The 21,005-nt window shown below is 43.6% G+C and overlaps 10 protein-coding genes across 10 annotated transcripts; 5 read left to right on the top strand and 5 right to left on the bottom strand. All coding sequences in view use genetic code 12, as the record gives it.

The window, feature by feature from the left end:
- Nucleotides 1-44: 44 nt before the first annotated feature.
- On the bottom strand, nucleotides 45-3,896 carry LODBEIA_P29210 (uncharacterized protein; the record flags this gene model as incomplete). The annotated part of the gene is made up of 1 exon (XM_066972974.1): nucleotides 45-3,896. The coding sequence occupies one exon, from the start codon at nucleotides 3,894-3,896 to the stop codon at nucleotides 45-47; it is 3,852 nt and encodes a 1,283-aa protein (XP_066829859.1).
- A 460-nt stretch (nucleotides 3,897-4,356) lies between these two features.
- Nucleotides 4,357-4,926, bottom strand: LODBEIA_P29220 (uncharacterized protein; the record flags this gene model as incomplete). Its single annotated transcript, XM_066972975.1, has 1 exon — nucleotides 4,357-4,926. The coding sequence occupies one exon, from the start codon at nucleotides 4,924-4,926 to the stop codon at nucleotides 4,357-4,359; it is 570 nt and encodes a 189-aa protein (XP_066829860.1).
- A 695-nt stretch (nucleotides 4,927-5,621) lies between these two features.
- LODBEIA_P29230 (uncharacterized protein) lies at nucleotides 5,622-6,662 on the bottom strand (the record flags this gene model as incomplete). Its single annotated transcript, XM_066972976.1, has 1 exon — nucleotides 5,622-6,662. One exon carries the CDS (start codon nucleotides 6,660-6,662, stop codon nucleotides 5,622-5,624), a length of 1,041 nt encoding a protein of 346 aa, XP_066829861.1.
- Nucleotides 6,663-8,802: 2,140 nt separating this feature from the next.
- Nucleotides 8,803-10,932, top strand: LODBEIA_P29240 (uncharacterized protein; the record flags this gene model as incomplete). Its single annotated transcript, XM_066972977.1, has 1 exon — nucleotides 8,803-10,932. The coding sequence occupies one exon, from the start codon at nucleotides 8,803-8,805 to the stop codon at nucleotides 10,930-10,932; it is 2,130 nt and encodes a 709-aa protein (XP_066829862.1).
- A 664-nt stretch (nucleotides 10,933-11,596) lies between these two features.
- LODBEIA_P29250 (uncharacterized protein) lies at nucleotides 11,597-11,911 on the top strand (the record flags this gene model as incomplete). The annotated part of the gene is made up of 1 exon (XM_066972978.1): nucleotides 11,597-11,911. The coding sequence occupies one exon, from the start codon at nucleotides 11,597-11,599 to the stop codon at nucleotides 11,909-11,911; it is 315 nt and encodes a 104-aa protein (XP_066829863.1).
- A 626-nt stretch (nucleotides 11,912-12,537) lies between these two features.
- Nucleotides 12,538-13,890, top strand: LODBEIA_P29260 (uncharacterized protein; the record flags this gene model as incomplete). The annotated part of the gene is made up of 1 exon (XM_066972979.1): nucleotides 12,538-13,890. One exon carries the CDS (start codon nucleotides 12,538-12,540, stop codon nucleotides 13,888-13,890), a length of 1,353 nt encoding a protein of 450 aa, XP_066829864.1.
- A 441-nt stretch (nucleotides 13,891-14,331) lies between these two features.
- LODBEIA_P29270 (uncharacterized protein) lies at nucleotides 14,332-14,643 on the top strand (the record flags this gene model as incomplete). Its single annotated transcript, XM_066972980.1, has 1 exon — nucleotides 14,332-14,643. One exon carries the CDS (start codon nucleotides 14,332-14,334, stop codon nucleotides 14,641-14,643), a length of 312 nt encoding a protein of 103 aa, XP_066829865.1.
- Nucleotides 14,644-15,165: 522 nt separating this feature from the next.
- Nucleotides 15,166-16,852, top strand: LODBEIA_P29280 (beta-tubulin; the record flags this gene model as incomplete). Its single annotated transcript, XM_066972981.1, has 2 exons — nucleotides 15,166-15,177; nucleotides 15,551-16,852. 2 exons carry the CDS (start codon nucleotides 15,166-15,168, stop codon nucleotides 16,850-16,852), a joined length of 1,314 nt encoding a protein of 437 aa, XP_066829866.1.
- A 326-nt stretch (nucleotides 16,853-17,178) lies between these two features.
- On the bottom strand, nucleotides 17,179-17,544 carry LODBEIA_P29290 (uncharacterized protein; the record flags this gene model as incomplete). Its single annotated transcript, XM_066972982.1, has 1 exon — nucleotides 17,179-17,544. One exon carries the CDS (start codon nucleotides 17,542-17,544, stop codon nucleotides 17,179-17,181), a length of 366 nt encoding a protein of 121 aa, XP_066829867.1.
- Nucleotides 17,545-17,859: 315 nt separating this feature from the next.
- Nucleotides 17,860-20,943, bottom strand: LODBEIA_P29300 (uncharacterized protein; the record flags this gene model as incomplete). Its single annotated transcript, XM_066972984.1, has 1 exon — nucleotides 17,860-20,943. The coding sequence occupies one exon, from the start codon at nucleotides 20,941-20,943 to the stop codon at nucleotides 17,860-17,862; it is 3,084 nt and encodes a 1,027-aa protein (XP_066829868.1).
- Nucleotides 20,944-21,005: the final 62 nt, after the last annotated feature.

Raw genomic sequence — 21,005 nt, forward strand, 5'->3', positions numbered from 1 at the left:
TCAAAAAATCAAAAAAAAAAAGCTGTCCGTCTATGGATACCTCACTATGAGAAAAAGTATTGCGACTTTTTGATCAAGTTCACATCAAATCCACCCTTTGGCGGCACTTCGGGAAATTGCAAAGGCACCAAAACGCTATATGACAGTGAGTTCTTACCTCTCTTCGTCCCATAGATCTCCTTAGCGTGCTCCTTCGCCACGCTAATTGTAGTTTCCAAGTTTCGGCCAAGTTCAACTTGTTTCGGATCATCAGACTTCAACAAGTTCAATCTTTTCCGCTCCATGAACAACTCATCTTTAATAGTGACGGCTCGTCCAATAGCTCGAGCCCATTCCTTTTTGATGCTTTTTATTTTCATTGCTACTGGATGACTAGCCAACATGTCAGTCACAAGTAGATTGTTGGCGTATCTCTCGAGAAATTCGTCTCGTAAAAGCTGCACCAAGTCGGTGGAGTGCAACTTGACAAACTGTTCACGCAATATCTCGTTCATCTGGTCAATGTCACCCGCGTGGGTCCAGTAGGAGTCATGAACAGCGGCAAATGCCATGCCGGCATCACCGCATACTTTGGCAGTCATCAACATGTGAGTTGCGTCCAACGAGTGGACGAAATTGGGTGGGAATGCTGCTTTTTGTTTCCGGGCGTCGACTTTCGAAGCTCCACTGGGACAATTGAAAAACACTTCTTGCACCGAGGTCTTGACCATGTTGCCCTTTTCGATTCTGTACGGTTGCACACACGGTAACCCTAATGGTGTGGTCCAGATGACTGCTTGCGACATCATTTCCTCTTCCAAGTCGCCAACTTCGCCGAAATCTAACGGCACCGACTTGGTGATACGCGCGGCCGATTCAGATAGCCAGTCTTGAATCAAGTGTGCATTTTCAAACAATTCCCGGATCGACTTGAAAACTTGCGTGGCCAAGTATTGCGCACATTGGTACTGCTGGTTTTCATTATCGAAAAGATCATCGATTTGTTTCTTGATCTGCGCCACGGCCCCAATATAAGTGACGCCGTAAACGTTGGTCATCACCGTTTGCTTAACGACTTTTCTCTTGACCTTACCCTGCATCAACTTGGCCAACTCATTGCCCTCAGCGGCCTCACGCGCAAGTCTCTCCTCGACCAACTTGGCAACGAACGAGTAGACATCCTGTGGTTTATCAGCCGGGGCCAAATTGACTTGGTTGGCACCTTCGATATCACCGCCTAGTGCAGCATAGTGTTGAAGGCCGTTGCACGTGCCATCTTGGTGGATGGGCAAGTGCGAAATGAATTTGGTTGGGTCGTCCAAACTGTAGGCCTCCGCGAGCTCAAAACAAACACTGAGTGCTTGCCATGGCTTCTCGGCCTTGGTCCACCATTTGTTCTTATAGGGGTCCTCGGCTGATTTGATTGCCTCTTGTAATGAATCATTTACAAATTGAATTCTTTCCGATAAGGGCGCCTTGTCGATACCGTAAACGTTGGCCAATTGGATCTTGATCCAATCTAATCCCCTTGCGCCAACTTCTTTACCTTCCCAGAATAGAAACAACGATCTGGTCAAATCACCGCCCAAGTGGTTAAGAAACGGGGTGATTGGGTAACTTCTGCCCCTAAAGTCCAAGTTCTGAGGCAAGTACAATTTCTCTCCAATGAATGCTCGGGCAATCTCCAATTTGTAATTGTAATCGCACCGCTGCGATCTCTTGTCGGCAAACTCCTTGGCTGCTGCGTACATGGCTTTCTGATATTCAAATAAAAGTAACGGATCAGTGCCAGCTGGAGGCTTCTCCGGAAAAGCAGCCGTATCCAGGACCGCAGGGATGGACAAGTATTCCTCACCTGAATTCCAGTAATGCAGTATTACGTCAAAGACTTTTTTGTTTATTGTCCAAGCGGTGTTGCCCAAATGGTTCAAACTGTTGAACACTTCTTTCAAGTTGTCTCTCTTTGCAGCTTCTTTCACATAGGCTTCCAGCTCGGGTGCGTCTCTCAATCTGACTAAACCCGTCCTTGAATACAAGTTCCCGCCACCATAAAATGAATTCCAGCCGCACGGTTTAACTATCATGGGAAGCGATTGCGGTTGAACAGTCTGGGCCGACACCCTCGAGGAGATCTTTTGGATTTCATTATGAACTTTTATAACCCCGTACCGTAAACCATTGACAAACTGAACGCCGTAATAAAAGGCAGGATGGTCCTGAACGCTATTTTCAAACGCTGGGTCTTTGCTGGAACTCTTGACTTGCACTTTGGCAACTGACATTATAAGTGACATCATAACTCCACCCACCCGGGCCCGCGTGAAATTGTCCCAGTCTTTGGCTTCCAATTGCGCGTCAGCTAGTGATTTCTTGATCATGAGTTTCAACTTGTCGGCACCAGCAAATTTCTTTTTAACGTTCATTTTCTTATCTAGCTCTGCCAAAAGAGCTGTCCTGTATTCAAACTCAACAGCCGAACCGATGGACGTTATCGTCTGTGAGATTTTCAACCCGCCCAGCAAACCCAGGGTCGCGTTGATCTTCAAAATCTCCAAGAGCGAAACCACGACTATTTTTTCAGCCGGTATCTTGATCAAAAAGGGCGCGTAAAATGCCCGGTCCTTGGAAAGATTCGCGTCTCCTTGGTCTATGCTTTGGTCGCCACTCAACAAGGCTTTGCAAAGTGCTTGTTCTTGTTGCACCAACGGTATCAACTTCTCATACCACTCAAAGCAAAAAGCATTCAAGCCTTTGGTCAACCCCAAGTCGCCTCTTTTCCTGGCCTCCTCAAACTCGTGCTTCCACTTTTCCTTTGCGGCTTCTATTCCTCGCACCTCCAACTGTCGCTGTCTCTCCATGTTGAACACTTCAAAAGCATCATTGAATCGCTCTTGTTGTTCCTTGGTTTGCAATTTTTTGTAAATGTTGTAATAATTTATACTCCCCGATCTGATTTCCTTTTTTGTCTCTTCATCCATACTGCTAATGATTTCCTCAAGGGCTTGTGCAAATTTCTGTGAATGTTGAGGCTCGGGTTCCAACCCCAATAACGAATGCCTAACCACTTTCAACCCAAACGAGTCAACTGGATCCAACTCGGCCAAAGCACCATTCATTGGGTTTACATATTGTCCCGATTGGAGCCTTTCGGCACTATCTTCTGGTTCCTCGCCCGCGTTCTGAGTCTCTATATAGTTTTTATAAACATCTGCAAGCTCATTGGGAATACAGCTCTGGTCAACGGCTTCGCAATCAAATATTTTGCAAATGTTATCGGCCCCAATTATATCGGAATGCGCCAATATGGCCCTAATTGAACTCTTGCTGCCAATCTGTTCGAGAAATGGTTGCGGGCTCAACCCTTCTTGGAGCAACTGCTTAAGCCGTACCGCTTGGGTCCTTTCGTCTGGACTAAACCGGCAAAACTCGGTCATGTGGTTGATGATTTTGTCTAAATCGCTCGCGCCTAGGCTGCTATCATTGGATATAATTTCCAACGTCCTGTTTCCGATTCGTGTGAGCTCTTTGGAGTTGACTAGGTTGGACAAGGAATGGAAAATTTCGTAGGCTCTTTCTAGATACGACTCTGACGCAAAGGACTCGAGCATGGTTTTCAAGTATATCACCTCTCGTTCATACGGTTGCCGGATGACTTCGTCCAGACTTGAGGTGAAATACCGGTGCTTCTCAAGCTCCGGCACATGGTACTTGTCCCGCTGCAAATCCAAATACGATGAGCTCAAGATCCTGTGCGGCGATTTCCCCGCCACCGGCCGCACACTGTTAAACTCATCTCTCAAGGGATGTATGAGGTGATTGTACATCGCCACTGGAGAACTTGCAACCGTTGCCTGATGCCTTGACTGGATTTTCTTGCACCGGCATTGCAATCTGATCTTGAGCGAATTCCTTAGCATGGTTCCAAACTTTTATATATCAAACTATATCTTTCTATAGGACGGGCCCTTTGCTGTTATATACAAGAATATGGTGTTGAATACGTCTAAAAAACGAAACTGAAATAAACCCAAAAAACCAAAAAGAAAGAAGTACGCCAGAAAGAAGCTCAAATGGATTGGAGATGATCTTTTCAATGGCGTCTGGAATTTTTTAAATTTTTTTTTTTTTTTTTTCGGCCCCATAGAAAGAATGAGATGTTCTGTTTCGGCGCCGTTAAAGGGTGGAACCAAACAACCAAACAACCACAACAAGGAAGAAAAGTAATCCGACTTCGAAATATACCACCAAAGTATTCTTGAAGAGAATTACAAGCAACACCAGAGTATTCGTTTATTAACCAAAGTGGAAGAACTGAAGGTTGATTTTCTTAAAAATCCTTTCGCTCACGTGTATTTTACTCGAGCTCGCAAAAAATTTTCATAACCCCATTTCTGCCTGTAATGCTTTCAAAGCTTCCTCGTCCTCATCGTCTTGTGAAACGGGCTGGGCTTTGGAAACAGTGGGGAAGGAAGGCAACTCTTCCTCCCTTTGTATAGCCTGTGGCTGCTTTGCTTTGGGCACTTTCTGCTGCTGCTGCTGCTGCTGCTTTTGTTCCTCCTTGTTTTCTCTCTCTAATTCTGCCAACTCCTCATCTAATTCGTCCTCGTCCACAAACTCGTTGCCCACTGGTCTCGAGATGGCTTCCGATATCTCGTCTGCCAACTCTACTTGCTCTCTTATCTCTTCCATCGTGTCCTCGACCTTGTCCACGTTGTATTCGCCGTGTATTTGCTTCATTGCAGAGGCTCCCTGCTTCATGGCCTTCATTGTTTCCAAGTTCAAGTTGGCGCCCTCTATCGATATCAACTGCGTTTCTAATGTTTCTATTTGGTTTTCAACCTTGATCAAGTTGCTCTCGTACCCTTTCTTGCGTTTCAATGCGCTTTTAGCTAGGTTTGTTTGTTTTGAAGACACGTATTTCCGGGCAAGCTGGTCCTGGTCGTCCATCTGTTGCTGTAAGTGGTTCTTCTTCTTGTTCAAAGTGGATATATGTTCACGAAGTTCCACAATTGCCTTCTTGGGCAAATCTTTCTTTTGCTGGGAGTTTCCTCCAAAAAAGTATCCCCACATTTTCGTCGCCGTTCAAATTAAAAAAAAAAAAAGAAGGATGCCAGAGTTTATGATTTATGATTGCCTTCAGATTCTTGGAGTTCCTGGGAGAGAAACCAGTTAATAAGAATAAAAATTGATAATGAAGTCTGGTTGTTGCTTCTTCCTTTCTCTCTTTCTTTAGATGAGAAACAGAAATACAGTCTATAAGTAAGATACTCCAAACGGATGAAGATACAAGTTGCTATGTGTTCAAGTTTTTTCGATCGAGTAGTTGCTTATCAGCTGGAGTAAATGTGGTGATGATAAATGGAGAGACAGAAACAGAGGCAAGGTATGCCACCAGGAGAAAAATAACAAAACTGGGATAGTTGTTGTTGCTATCGTACACGACTTCTAGAGCTTCTTCCGTCATCCTCTCCACACTTTGACCAACCTACCAACCTACTTGCCAACTCGCCATCTCACCAACCCAACCAGGAGGCGGAGGCGGAGGGTGGAGGGGGGGGCTCGCTTTTTTTTTTCTTTTTGAGTGTTATATATCACTTTCTAATTAAAACGATGTACAAAACTCTATAAATAAAGTCGCTATGCTAACTTACAAGCACCCATATGAAGAAAAAGACAATTAGCACCCCAAAGATTTTTAGAAACAACCATCTGTTGCTTGTAATGTGTGCATAGTATTTCAACAACTCCCTCTGTGCTCCGGTTATGTTAAGATTGATGTCCTCGACATTTGCGTCGATCCTTTGGATTTGCTCTCCTTGTTCACTGACCATGGTGGCTAGTTGCTGAAACAAATTGCCAACTTCGTTAATTGTGCTTTCGATGCTTTCCACGGCACGACTCCTCAGCTGCAAATATTGCTGCCCGCTGTTTTGCTCCTCCATCAATAGTAGCTGCTGCTGTTGCTGGTTTGGTAGCGACAAGTATCCCGAGTTGTCGTATGGGGACTGGATTTCGGGGTCGGCGTCTGGGTTGAAGGGTTTGCTTGATGACGGAGCTGAATGAAGAAACGGGTTTTCATTCAAATTGCTCAAATACTCGGATTTGTTGCCAGGTAATTCATGATCGACGTTCAATGGTGATGCACTATTGAGGGCTCGTCCATTGGACACGGAAGAAAGAAAATTGTCCTGTCTGTTCTTGTTCATTATTTCATTCTTCTGTCTCACTTCCAACACACTCTTGAACTCTCCCGAGACATTTTTCATCTTTGAGTTGAGCAAAGTCAAGACATTTTTGCTGAATTGCGTCGTCTGAGGGTCCACCATGATCGATGACTCCCCCTTCATGTATTTTTGCAAGTTTTGAATGTTGGTTTCTATCTTGAATATGTCCTGCTTAATCACATAGGTCAATTCTCCAATCTCAATTGGTTTGTCGTCAAACAAAGGTTTCCGTCTTGCCAAAATGGCGAGTTTGCTCAAGAGCTCCGTCACATGCGAGATATCCTTCGCTATAAGACTTGCTTGTTGGCTGAATTGTGACTTTTTTGGAGGCTGTGGAGCTGCCGTTGCCTTTTTGGTGCTGCCCAGTTGCTGCTGCTGCTGCTGCCTTCTATTGATCTTTTCATATGTGCTGACGCATTGCTGAAACTCTGTAGTTCTATTTTGAATGGAAACCGACATGAACCAGGAAAAGTTGTTTGTTATTCACAAATGCTGTTACTATCGTATCCAACGTGTAAGAATCTTGAAATCTAAGTTCACGAAATTTGCCAAATTGCCAGCACTCACAAAAAAATAAAAAAAATAAAAAAATAAAAAAAAAAAAAACTAAACTGAGCTGAGCTGAACTGAACTGAACTGAACTGTGAGCCGCCGCACCATCATTTTCTTGCAACACTTCAAGTACAAAGAGAGCTGAACTTGGGTGGAATCCAAGAAGAAATGACTGCGACTTGGGGGGGGGGAGGACTGTTGGGGATCTATTTTTTTTGCAGAATCAGCTTCTTCCAGGCTTTTCCTAACCCTCGATTTTTCAGGCTAGGCAATTCTATTCTAATGGTTGCACTCAGTCATAGTTCATCAATCAGAATGCATTGTTGGTACGAGGGACCTTTCTGAAAAGACCCCGTGTTACGTGTGTCATGTGTTTGGTTTATTAGTTGCATAGGTGTCGAAAGTGTAGTCCAGATGGCCGATCGATAGTATGCATTTTTCCACTAGCGCTCCAGCTCCTTTCTCCAGCATGAACGTCAAGACAAAGGAGTAGAAAAAAATCCTAAAGAGGATGAGACTATATGTGCAGATGATCCCACTGCAATTGTTAGTACCTCACAGGCAAAGTGAAGAAACCTCCATCGAACAGCATATATATGGAGAAAGTGCCTTTGCGAGAAATTATCAACTACACTGACTCTAGTAGAAAGCACGCACGCACGCCTTGCACCGAAATCTTTCTTTTTTTTCTTTTTGCATTCAAGTCTTTCCTCACCACGGGCTTGCGAAATCGAACCAACCAATTCCACAACAATCCCGACTCTTGGCCGGATCATGAGACCCCGAGAAAAAGAAAGAAGAACTTGAATTTTGAAATTGGTTGGTTTGGATGTATGCCAAGAAAGCCGTGTTAGTTTTTGACATTTGAGACACCCGACACTCGTTGAGAATATAAAGGGGGGAGGTGAGGATAGAGGTGGAGGATCGGATCGAAAAGGCACTGGATTACAAAGGCGTTCAATCCTCTTCTCCTTTTTTTAATCTCCTACAGGGAGGAGCCCACGAGGATAGGAAGAGGTCGATTTTTCACAATGGTGACAAACTTGAATAATCTTAAAAAGATTTGGAAGCTTGAAATTGCAAGACGCATAATCACCAAAACCTCGTACTTTAAATGTTAGGTGTTTGTAGAAAAACCACAATGTAACGCCGGTTATCATGTAGACGGTTGTATCTCTTTGCATCTTCCCAGTCCTCTCGTTCGAAGCCCAGTCGAATTGCAAGTGTGTGCCCCCCGAAGAAAGAAACACCCCATCGGGCCCCAAACTCGGTTCCAATGGCTATTTGCTTCGTCCGACCTTCTACTACCACCCGCCCTACCCCCTAATTCCACCTATGAGCTTCCAACAAGGCAGACAGTCGAAGAAACAGATATTTCTTTTTGGCTTGGAAGCTTGTTGTACCTCAAAGTATGCATGTGGAGGGACTCATCAGCAATTTATTTTTAGCCGACCGGGCCTCAGATGCAGATTTAAAATATAAAAACTGTTTTAAAGTGAAAATTCGATAGATTTAGAATATGGTGAACATTTTGATGGATTCTGTTTACCATTCCTTAACCCAAAGTGCACACCACAATAAGGCACAGATGTTGATTGTTTTTTTTTGCTTTTTTTTTCAAATTTTTCATTTCAAACTAAAAATTTTGAAGGTCCACAAATAGTCGGGAAATTGGGCACACGTGTATGATTCTGTTCATCATTGCTCATGGGTAATTTTTGTTTCTGCACCTTCGGCCTTGTTAATTTATCGCAGTGCTTCGAGAGGGTTGATTGATTGATTTGATTGTTCCAAGCATCACAATAAGTTCTTTTTTTTTTTTTTTGTTCTTCTTTACCCCTAATCATGGCTTGGAATTCTTGAAGATGCGGTTTGAATGTAGATATGTATTTATATATAAAGCCCTAGCTTCTCCCTCCTCGTCCCTTTGAAGTTTCGGCGTCTTGATGGGTGGGTGCTAGCATCTAGTTCCAGTCCAAAAAGGTCAATCCAAAAAGGTCAATTCAGTCCTTTATTTCATCGTGTCGCTCGCTCGCTTGATTTTACAATGATTGGGCAAATTCACCTTGCGTTGTTGCTATTGGTTAGCTATGTTGTTGCCCATACAGTTCCCGGGTTGGATTCTTTGAGCATCCAGGCTGCCCTCGAGAAAAGAGCCAACTTGATAGACCCCGTCTACGACGATTTAGAGGCGCCCCAGATTGACTTTATCAATTTGCACTTGAAGAATTTGACCAATTTCAATGGAACAAAGTGTGCAAAGTGCAAGCACAAGATAAGGTACGGGAAATCGTTGATTGAACAGTACCCAAACAAAACGCACTTGGTCTCCTTGTTACTCTTCAAGTACTGTTTGGTTGCAAACAACAACACCGAATCGAAATGCGATAATTTAGATTTCTTCGTCGCCACAAGCCTGGCCAACTTTGACGCTTTCACTGAAAACTACGACTCCGGGGTCGCTTCAGGGGTATCGGTGAATTTCTACGACAATGATTTTCTACAAATGTTGAAGAATTTCAACACCAGCTCCGAGTTGGACTTGGAGTACTACTGCTTCTTCAAATCTAAAGGAGATTGCGACTTGCCGCCAACAAAGGATGTCGATGAGTTTTACGGCATTCAGAGCTGGTGGCCTGCAAAGCAACCTCAGCATTACCACCAACCCGAGTACAAGAACAACTCCGAGAGATTCAACGTGCTCCACGTGACTGACTTCCATATCCAGCTCCGGTACACTTTGGGGGCCGAGACTAATTGTACCAATACGCCATGCGCCTTACCAGAGTCCGTTAACAAGGAGCTTGCTGGTCCAACGTACAATTTCACCGATTACTACAAAACTTTCAATCCAAACGTTAGCATCAATGCCAAAGGTTTATCCTTTTATCCAGATGCCCATTACGATGAGAATAGCACCTATATAAAGGGCGACTATTATGATTTCCCCAAATATAGAGGATGGAACTTTAAAAACTCTCCCGCCACAATTTTCGGTGCATATCTTGCAGACTCTCCTGAGCTATTGATGAACAACTCGTTGATTGAGATAGCGAAGGTCCACAAGGAGAAGAAATTTGAGTTTGCCGTGTTCACGGGAGACCTCGTTGACCACGATGTCATTCACTGTACGCCGGCCGTCACCAAGGAAGGCGAGGTGAAGTCTTTCCAGTTGATGAAACATTATCTCGGAAACATCCCCGTGCTTCCGTCGCTAGGAAACCACGACGCCTTCCCATATGGACAAGTCCCTCCTCTCAAGTTTGACCTCCCGCAAACCGATTACCACTGGAATGAGGACTTGATGGCTGATTTGTGGATCAACAACGAATGGTTTGAAGAAAAGGACAGAAACGAGCTCAAGAGCCACTATGCAGGGTTCAGCTACGTTACTGCTAGAGGATTGAAAGTGATTGGTTTAAATTCCAACTGCTACTATCAAAAGAATTTGTGGTCCTATATCGACCTTTCCTCGAATCCGGATCTTTTTGGCCAATGGGAGTTTTTGGTCAGCGAGTTGTTGGAGAGTGAGGCCAAGGGCCAAAGGGTTTGGATCATGGCTCATATCCCCGTGACAGACTACGACGCTTTGCCATTACAGAGCCACATTTTTGGCAAGATTGTTGAAAGATTCTCCCCTTACACAATTGCCAACATCTTTTATGGCCACACCCACCAGGACCAGTTCCATATCTTGTACTCTTCAAACTCGTCTCAAACGGCAAAGGACATTATCAACATGTCATGGGTGGCCCAATCTGTGACTCCGTTGACCAACTACAACCCTTCCTGGCGCTACTACGAGGTTGAAAATGAAAGTTTCAACATCATCAACTCTTACAACTACTACACGCACTTGAATGAGACTTTTGCCAATGGTGGTGATGAGCCTAAATGGGAGTTTGAGTACTCGGCTAGAGACTTTTATGATCCAAAGCACACTTGGCCCCAAGATGCGCCATTGAACGGTACTTTCTGGCACGAATACGTTATTACTCAGTTGAAAAACGAAAGCAATATTGATTTCAATCAAAAGTTTGCTAATCTCCAGTACCGTTTTGGGCCTGGTGCACCAAAGTGTAAGAATGGAACAGTTATCAGCGACAAGTGTTATAATGGCAATTACTGTGTCATGGGCAACTTCTACAGCGATGACTATCAAAACTGTTTGAGATAGATGCGTGAGATGAGATACGAGAAAAAAATGAAACGAGACGAGACGAGACGAGATGAGACGAGATGAGATGAGAGATGAGACGATAGATGAAAGATGGGAGATGGGATTGTGAAATTTCGGTGCCTTTTATATCCAAAGAAAATTAAAAAAAAAAAAAAACCAAAAAAAAAAAAATGTTGATTTTCGTTCAATTTTTACGTTATTCTTGTTTACAGTTCCCCTTTCCTCCCTTAAATAAAACTTTGTTTCCCCTTTGTGAATATCTTTTCTCTAAATATATTTCCATAAGAGCGATCATCGTCAACTCGTTCTAGGTTGTGTGTGCATGTGTGTGTGTGAATAGAATTGGCTTCATCCTAAAGGGGTAGGTCGGTATGTGGGTTTGGTAAGTTTCTATTACGTAATTCCACAGCCCCCTAACAGGCGGCAAAAAAAAGAGCAAAGGTCGTGTCCAGGTGGTTGAATACTAGGATGACAAATTCAACGATTGCGGATCTCTCTCTACGCACCCGCCCACCCGCATTTACTCGCACTACTACTATGTAATAAAAGCAGAGCTATATCCTTGATTGCCACTTCATTCTCTGCACGAATTTATATGCTCAGACACATAGCTCGGTCATACACCCCAATTGTACTGAGAAGATTATTCACATCAACAAGAATGGTATCTGCAGAAGTCAAGGACAAAGTTGAAAAATTGATCAAGGAAAAGCCAATTTTCATTGCTTCGAAAACTTACTGTCCATACTGTGCTCAGACTAAGAAAACCATTGATGCAATCACGAAAGAGGCTTACATTTTGGAGTTGGACGAAGTTGACGATGGTGCTCTGATTCAGGAAGCGCTCTTGGAAATCACTGGCCAAAGAACCGTTCCTAACGTTTTCATTGGAGGCAAGCACATTGGAGGTAACTCGGACGTTCAAGCTCTCAAGTCCAAAGGCGAATTGGAATCAGACATTAAGGCTGCTTTGTAATCTCGCTAGAGGCTGCTGGTGGATTAGAAATATAGAGTCGAATTTTGAAGGTGACTTCAAATTTCAATATATATATGTTTGTTTTTTGTAGGAATTGGAATATTCCCTTCTTCATGTTGTAGAAGATGTAGCAAAAAGATTGCAAGAGTTACGAGCATTCCGTGGATTGGAGGAGGGCAAGCGGGGGATTGTTATGGCGGTAGGCAAAGCTACTTCTAGAAGTTGAATATGGACGCATCTGAATCATCGAGAAATCCAAGCTCTCCTTTATTGAAAATCTCCCGCAAATTCAGCCATTGACGTTTCTCACCCCCCCACCCCCCCCCCCCCCACCTCCTCTCCCATCCCTCCCTCTTCCATATCATATGATATAAGTTCAAATCATCTTCAAGATGAGATATCGAGATGATGATATGTAACTATTGAAAGTGGATAAGACGAGTACCACCAAAAGCACCGGGTCTCCATGTTCTAAGAATACAAGTCGGCCGATGCGCACAAAAAGAAAATTACCGTCATGTCTGTACCAGTAGCTCCTAAACACCTTTGGATATTGCACTCCTCCATCTCCTCTCCTCCCAGTCTCCTACTTGCCTCCCTTCACAAGCACGATCCAGAGATAAAAGATGGCCTTTCTTGGCTCGTTGGGACTCAAGGCAAAGGCTGGAATTGGCATACTTACACTTTACACCTCGTATGAAATATATATGCAAGTGAGGACTCAATATCTCATCAAGTGCAGAAGAGATGAGTACCAAAAATTGATCAAAAGTCAAGATGCTTCCGACGTTGACTACACAAAGTTCAAGTCTGCCACAGTTGCCGGGATGTTTGTCAATCCCTTTGAAGAGTATAGGCCGCAAACGGCCTTTGAGTTTATACTTGTGCGGATAATGGAGCTCTTTGAGCTGATATACGGAAGCACAATTGAGATTCACAACAAGGTGCCCAATCCTCACGACGATGTGGTTGAAGTAGAAGATGAGTTGAGACGATTCAAGCCCGACTTGGCGAGGTACAGGGCCAATTCCAAAACCTTGCAATCGTGTGTCTCGAAAAACGATTTCCAAGCGTTGGCGAAGAAAGATGGTTGGCTACGCAAAGCAGGTTTACCGGTGCGGGATCAGCTACTATTTACGTGGATTGGCCAGTCCTGCGCTTTGGTGCAGGTGTCGGGGATCAATTTCCTCACCGACCCATTACTTGAAGACCACTTGTTCACGCCATCTTTCGGTCCCAAGCGGCTTGAAAAGGCGCCAATGGACTTGGAGGACATTGACTACGCCACCAACAACAAATTGGACTTTATCTTGGTGTCGCATGATCACCCCGACCATTTGGAAATGAACCTAGTCAATAAGATACGCAACAAGAGTTTTTGGATTGTGCCGCTTGGACTCAAAAATAAGCTCGCTAGAAGAGGAGTGCATAACGTGGTTGAGCTTGATTGGTGGGATACGTTGGACATTACAAACTACATCACTACAGACAAGGCGTTCCCTGACAAGTACGAAATTGTGTGTGTCCCCTCGATGCATTGGTCTGGTAGGAATGTGTTTGACTCCAACAAGTCGCTATGGTGCTCTTACATATTGCGTCGCAATAGAGAATCGATAATGTACCATGCGGGAGACACGGGTTACCTGAAGGAGTTGTTTGACGTCATTGGCAAAAGGTATGGCCCCGTGACGTTGGCGCTATTGCCGATTGGCCAGTATTGCCCCAGCTGGCACCAGAAACCGCGCCACATCTCGCCTGAGGAAGCACTCAAAATCTGCAAGCAAACAAGTGCCACCTTTATGAAGGGGATCCACTGGGGCACGTTCAAGCTCAGCGGCGAACCGATACTTGAGCCCAAGAACTTGCTCACAAATCTAGCAAAAGCGATTGACAAGTCGGCTGTTTACAAGGTGCCAGAATTTGGTTTGACCTATTTATTTGATCTTGAGCAGCAGAAAGAAGTAGAGCTACACATATAGAATTAGAACAAAGATTTATACACACATTTTTTGCATCGCGGTGACTACCTGAACAAACACTACCACACGAACAACAAGTTTGCATTGTAAACCCTCTTTTTTTTTTTCTCAATCTTCCATCGGCGTCTCATGGATTCTCTCTTGACCAATAAATTCCCTCGGTCGGTTCTCGGGGGAAGGTCAAGAGGGAGGATAAGCAAGTCCTCTGTTGCTGAGCGAATTGGTGGATAGAACAGCAACCATGGCTCCTTTTGTTTTTTTTTTTATTATTAAGCTAGTCGTGTAGCACACGATAAGTTGCTGCATACATTTTGCGGCAAAGGCTGCAAACTCCCTACTATATTAACTCCCGCAATTCCTCCCCCCTCCCCCCTCTGCATCTTCCAACGGCCAGGAAAAGGAACACGTTATTCTGCTTCATCCAGAAACCTCGAAAAAAACATGTCTGAAGCACACAAGAAAGTCGAAAACTTGATCAAAGAGAAACCAGTCCTTATCGTGGGCATGACCTGGTGTCCCCACTGTGCTGAGGCTGAAAGAACCATTGGCAAAGTCACCAAGGACGCCTACGAGGTCGATATGGACAATGAAGCGGACGGAGACGACATTCACCAAGCAGCAACTGAAATCACCGGTCAAAAGACGTTCCCATACGTGTGGATTTCAGGCAAATTCATCGGCGGTGCTGATGCTGTTCAAAAATTGCAAAATGACGGCAAATTGAAGGACTTGGTTGATTCTGCCTTCAGGTAACAAATTTAAGAAGTAGTATGAATAGCAATCAAAACCAGAATGAAAAAAAAAAAAAAACCAAGGGCGTCGTAAAGACCATAGACTGCTAGAATGAGTTTACGTTGAGAAAAAAACCTGTTGTTTGCTTCCTCCAAGCACACTCAATTACTCTTTGACAAAACCTCTGGGACGAAAATATTAAAACGGAAACACTCGACTTTGCTAAATTTCCATCAACCAACCACCTCTGTCTACTTTCGTGAACCATAAAATCATCTCTTGTGCTGGAGTTCATTTGAATATGTCTCAATTGGGAAGGTGCCTCCCGCCTCTCGTCGGAATCAGATCTGGTGGATCACGTGACCAGATTTCTAAAATGTAAACAAAAAAAAAAAAATTTGATACACGAGAATTAAAGCTGAAATTGGAATTCTTGTTGTAAGAGAGGGCCTACAATCATATTGATAAAAAAGGGGATCCATATTTCATCACCGTCACCTTTCCATCCACACATCAATCAGTCAAATCAGTTGCAGATCAGCTATGAGAGAAATAGTATGTTGACTTCCACATATGATTCAGCGAGAAAGGGCCATTTTTGGTGCTGTCTCAGCAATATCAAATTAAAGTGTTGCCTTCGCCCACACGTCGTGGCTGATTCGACGTGTTTCTGTTTGAAAACAACCGACTTGAGCTACGTGGTGACAACGCTTTCTTGCGTCTATCTGTCATTCTTTCGCTCATTCCTTTCCTCCCTGCCTCCTCTTGGACAGGAGTACTAACTGTGCTTTTTTAGATTCATTTATCGACTGGTCAATGTGGTAATCAAATCGTACGTATTCTTACCTTCACACACACACACACCACCAAATTCGAAATTACCGCCATCGAGTCAATCCTCACATACTAACTGAAATTTTTTGTCTAGGGCGCTGCATTTTGGGACACCATTTGCGGTGAGCATGGTTTAGACAACAACGGGAACTACATTGGAGACAACGAGTTGCAAAAATCCAAGTTGGACGTTTACTTCAATGAGGCAAGCTCAGGAAAATACGTCCCGAGGGCGGTCTTGGTCGATTTGGAGCCAGGCACCATAGACAACGTCAAGACTTCGGGAATTGGTAATTTATTCAGACCCGATAACTACATTTTCGGACAAAGCTCGGCTGGCAACGTGTGGGCCAAAGGCCACTACACTGAAGGTGCCGAATTGGTAGACTCCGTTTTGGATGTCGTTAGAAGAGAAGCAGAAGGCTGCGATTCTTTACAAGGCTTCCAAATCACCCATTCTTTGGGTGGAGGTACCGGCTCTGGTATGGGTACATTATTAATTTCCAAGATTAGAGAGGAGTTCCCCGACAGAATGATGGCTACTTTCTCAGTGGTTCCATCGCCAAAGGTTTCAGACACAGTGATCGAGCCATATAATGCAACATTGTCGGTTCACCAATTGGTGGAGAACTCGGACGAAACTTTCTGCATTGATAACGAAGCTTTATACAACATTTGCCAGAAAACGTTGAAATTACCTCAACCTTCTTACGACCAGTTGAACAAGTTGGTGTCTTCAGTCATGTCTGGTGTCACCACCTCTTTGCGTTACCCCGGTCAATTGAACTCCGATTTGAGAAAATTGGCTGTGAATTTGGTTCCATTCCCAAGATTGCACTTTTTCATGGTGGGTTACGCTCCATTGACCTCGATGGGATCGAAGTCGTTTAGGTCAGTCACTGTTCCTGAATTGACACAACAAATGTTTGACTCCAAGAACATGATGGCTGCTTCCGACCCTAAAAACGGTCGTTACTTGACGGTTGCCGCCTTCTTTAGAGGTAAAGTGTCTGTTAAAGAGGTGGAAGACGAGATGCACAAGATCCAAACGAGAAACTCTTCATACTTTGTTGAGTGGATTCCAAACAACGTCCAGACTGCTGTATGTTCGGTTCCACCTAGAGACTTGGATATGTCTGCCACTTTTATTGGTAACTCGACATCGATCCAAGAGTTATTCAAGAGAGTCGGTGACCAATTCAGCGCCATGTTTAGAAGAAAGGCGTTTTTGCACTGGTACACTTCCGAAGGTATGGACGAAATGGAATTCACCGAGGCCGAGTCAAACATGAATGACTTGGTCAGTGAATACCAGCAGTACCAAGAGGCCAGCATCGATGAAGAAGAATTGGATTACCCTGACGAAATTCCAATGGAAGAGGCTGCTTTGGAATAGATGTGAACTTGGATTTAGTCGCTTTTGGTACTGTTCACTTCTTTAAATGAATTTTTTTTGGTTTTGGTCTTAGAGTTATGTTACCCTCCTACACACTAACTAGCTAGTTAGCAAATTTTGAAAGCGTAGTAGCTATGTTTTTGTTGATTTTTTTCATTTTTGAAAAAAACAAAGAAGAAAATTTGAAAAGAAAAAGAAAATCTGTCTGTCCACATGTCTTAGTGTATTCCCTCTCGAATGTTTCCTCTGTGTCCTCGTTCCCTTGCCAAAGACAAAGATGAATTTTTCGTTTTATCCTTTTTATTATACCAAAAAAAAAAAACATTCTAATTACCTCTCAAGAAGTTCTTGACAAAATCGTTCTTATCAAGGGTGTTGTATGCGTTCTGGTCATCAAAGTACCTCATCACATGGCACTGCTGCTTCCAGAAATTTATCAACTCTTGAAACTCCATCTGCCCCTTCATGTACAACACATTGTTCACGTCTAGATCCTTGATGAACCTCTGTCTCTCAAACTCCTGTCTGATCTTGGTCTTTATGCTGGAGACGGGCATATCCAACTCGTACAAGTCGGCGAACTCCTTGGCGTTTCTGATGTATTTGCGGTACAATTGCAATGTCCTGCGTCTGAGCTCGGTGTTGGTTGCTGAGCGGCGGGTGGTCTCGGCGAATTGTGTAGCTAACGTCATCTTAGAGTTTTGGCTGTGTGTGTGTGTGTGTCAAGAATGTGGGTGTGGCTTGTGGTTTTGTCTGTGGGTTAGACTCTTGTAGTTTTGGTGGTGCTCGTGGTGTACGTGGTGATGGTGATGATAATAGTGATAATGATGGCGGTGGTTTTGGTTTTTTTCGGTTCCATGACAAAAGGTCAAACTTGGTTGGCTCGGTTGTGTGCAGGAGACAATAAAAAATGCTGCAAAATAAACATACACATATATGTGGAGAGTACCAGAAACAAAAATTAAGTTGCAAAAATATGCATACTTTTTATCATGAAATAATATCATCTATACATCCCCATCAAGGGCGGCTTTTACCTCTTCCAAAAGATGGCCCGATGGCTCGAGAACTTTCAAGAATCTACACAATTCAAAACACCAGTCCCATTTGCCTGCTTTTTCAAGCATTTTGACGATTTTGAGAATGATTTGTTTGTCAAATTTACTCAATTGGTCACTGTTGAGCGAAGAATCATTTACTTCGTTACCTTTTCCTTCTCCTTTTCCTTTTCCTTCTCCTTTTCCTTCTCCTTCTCCTTCTCCTTCTCCTTCCCCTTCCCCTTCTCTTTTGTAGTTCAAGTACACTATAAGGTAATTGTAGCATAGCTCCACGTCATCGAGCTTGATGAGGCGATTCATAAACATTTCCGGCGTGGCGTTGATGACTTCAAAGAATTTCCCCCAGTATCCAATCTCAATCTTTCTCAAGCAGTTGATGTAGATGGATTCCGAGCTTTCCGTAAACTCAATCAATTGGCGTAGTCTCTTTAATGCTAGCGACAGGTTATCATCTGTTAAATGCTTGAATAAAAGTAACTCCAAGCAAAATTGGAAATTTTTGAAATTTTTATACTTGTTGTAGGTGCTTTGCAAGTCTCCCTTGTGCAACAAGTCAAACTCGATAAAGTTGTTCAAAATGAGTTTATGCACCACTCGCCTTTTCAAATAAACCAAGTTATCGGATTTATGGGTTTTCACCACCATGTTTTCAAATCCAATCAAATTAATAGATCTCTCCGAGGATGCTTCAATGTCGTACGGATTCATGTCTTCGCTTTCAATGATGATTGGTGATAAGCTTGGCTCCTCGTCGGAGTTTTTCATCTCGTCCTCTTCGTGACTTAGATGAAGATGATTAGCTTTCTCCACCAACTCATCCACATCGTGGATTATGATTTGCTGCCCATCGAATAAGAATATAAACTCGGTCGGCTTCTCAAATAGAATTGTCTTGAATTTGAAAAACTCAATCGTCTTGCCGATCTTGATCAAGTCATACCTGTTGGTTAGCTGAAGGGCGTCAACTGGCCTTCCCACTAGCGAGGATTTCCGACTCAGGTTGCGAAGTAGATACAACTCGCCCAGGTTGAGCAAAAATAAAAAGTGTTTCTTCTGGATCATGCTGATTTGTATCGCCGTGTGCAAGTCAATCTTGTGAGAGAGCGAGGCGAGGTGGATTGTCTTGTTAATGGAGATGAATATCTTGTACTGTTTTGCTTGAGATTCAGACCCCACCGTTTTATCCATCTCCAAGTCGAGAACCACAATCTTGTGATCGCTAGTCAAAATCACAACATGCGAGCTAGTTCCGTCCTCTACTAATCGGATGTCGACAAAGGTGGTCTTAAAGTCATATTTCCACAAGATGTTATCACTGCTTAGACTTGTGTCTTCTCCGCCCATTCCGTATTTGGTTTTAGAAGAATCATACACGAGCAACTCGTCTACCAATCGGTCGCGCTCTTCATCGTTTTCATCCAAAACGAGCTTTTGTCGCCTGTTCACGACAATCAAGTAGTCGTTGAACCAGAGCTGGTTGACGACATTGATTGCTTCAACTAGATGGTTTTTCACATTGAACCAAAGGGTGTGGAGCGTTTGTCCCGCTGTCTCGACTGGAGTAGACACGGCCAAGTAGTTTCCATAGGAGATCGACACCTGGTTGCGCTTGCTCTTTGATAGAGTGAAAACACCGTTGTTCACTTCTTGCTTGGAATCATTATTAGATACAAAATTGTCGCGTTGTTGAATGATTTTTTTGAATTTTGGTAGGATGGGAGCTCTGAGAAAGTTCCGAGAGTCTGTGATCAAAGTGATGTATGATTGGTCGTAGAAAATGTCGTTGCAGCAGTTATAAAGTGGCACATAGTATATTTTTCCCCCATTGGAAGGGATTACGAATATAGTCAGCAGATCATCTGAAATAAGGACGGACCTTGCCTTTAAAAAATCCCTGCTCTCGCTACCAGTGTCATCCAACTCGTTCAAGATTTCTGCCGTATTGAATAGCACACTTCCAAACTTGCTGTAAACTCTCCAGTCGCCTGACAGTTCCACGACGGTGAAAAATTTGCCACAAACCGACCATTGGATCGATGAGGCCTGCACTCTGAATCTTTTCAAGCTCTCAACTTTAGTCGCCAACGCCAAGAGTGTACAGAGCTCGACCGAGTTGTCATTAGTCGCAAGATAAATGTTTGCGCGCGGATTAAACACGAGCCTGTTAAAAGCTTTTCCCCGTCCAAGTGGGGTCGCCGTGGTTTCAAAATCCTCGATTCGAAGCTGCCAAATCTCGTTCTTTTCGTTCTGCATCAAAAAGTAGTCAAAGTATGGATTGTAAGTGACAGACTTGACTTTTGCTGTGAACCAATCATAGCTTTTCAAGTCGATTAGTTTGCTTTCAAAATTTGAAAGTCTAACCACCTGGAAAAAATCGTTTTGGCACTGTTCGTGTTGTTTATCTTCATAATTAAAGACAAACAAAATGTGGGAGTCCGATTGTAGCCAAAACTTTTGCTTCCCCGAGCCAATCTTTAATATTTTGTAAACTGAGAGCTTTATAGGTTCAATTTCAAAGTTCCCGAGCTCGTCTTCATTCATGGCATTCTGCGAGCTTTCGATGTTTTCCAAGTTTGGTGCCGGGTCTTCCGTTCCGTGGATGAGGGCCTTTGTCGCCGTTCGTATAAAATTTGCGATCGACAACCCCGGCTCCGCCAGGCTCGAAGGTAAACCCAGCTGGATTAGCTCGCTCTTGTCGTTATGGATCTCATATATGGACGCGGAATGCTCGATTTTGACCTGGTATATTATCAAAAAATTTTCATCTGTTTGGACAAAAATGTTGACCGTGGACTGCCTCTGCAACGAGCTTTCATTTATGAGCTTCTTTTTCGCCTTGACATTGAGGCCATTGTTTTCTAAAGACGGTCCGGATCTGACGTGGCTCGCCAACGGTAGCAACGTGTACAGGTGATAAACGTAAACACCTTTCTTGGTGACTAGCGCTAGCAATTGACGGAACTGGATAATATCAACAATCTCATCGTCGTCTATACCAATGTCAATGGAATGCTTCGGGCACCCATTGATCATAATTCCTTTGGGGCGTTTGGGGTTTGGTTGTGACTCGGCCAATATGTGTTTACCCAAATAAT

Source organism: Lodderomyces beijingensis, assembly GCF_963989305.1.
Source record: "Lodderomyces beijingensis strain CBS 14171 genome assembly, chromosome: 3".
NCBI classification, from domain to species: domain Eukaryota; kingdom Fungi; phylum Ascomycota; class Pichiomycetes; order Serinales; family Debaryomycetaceae; genus Lodderomyces; species Lodderomyces beijingensis.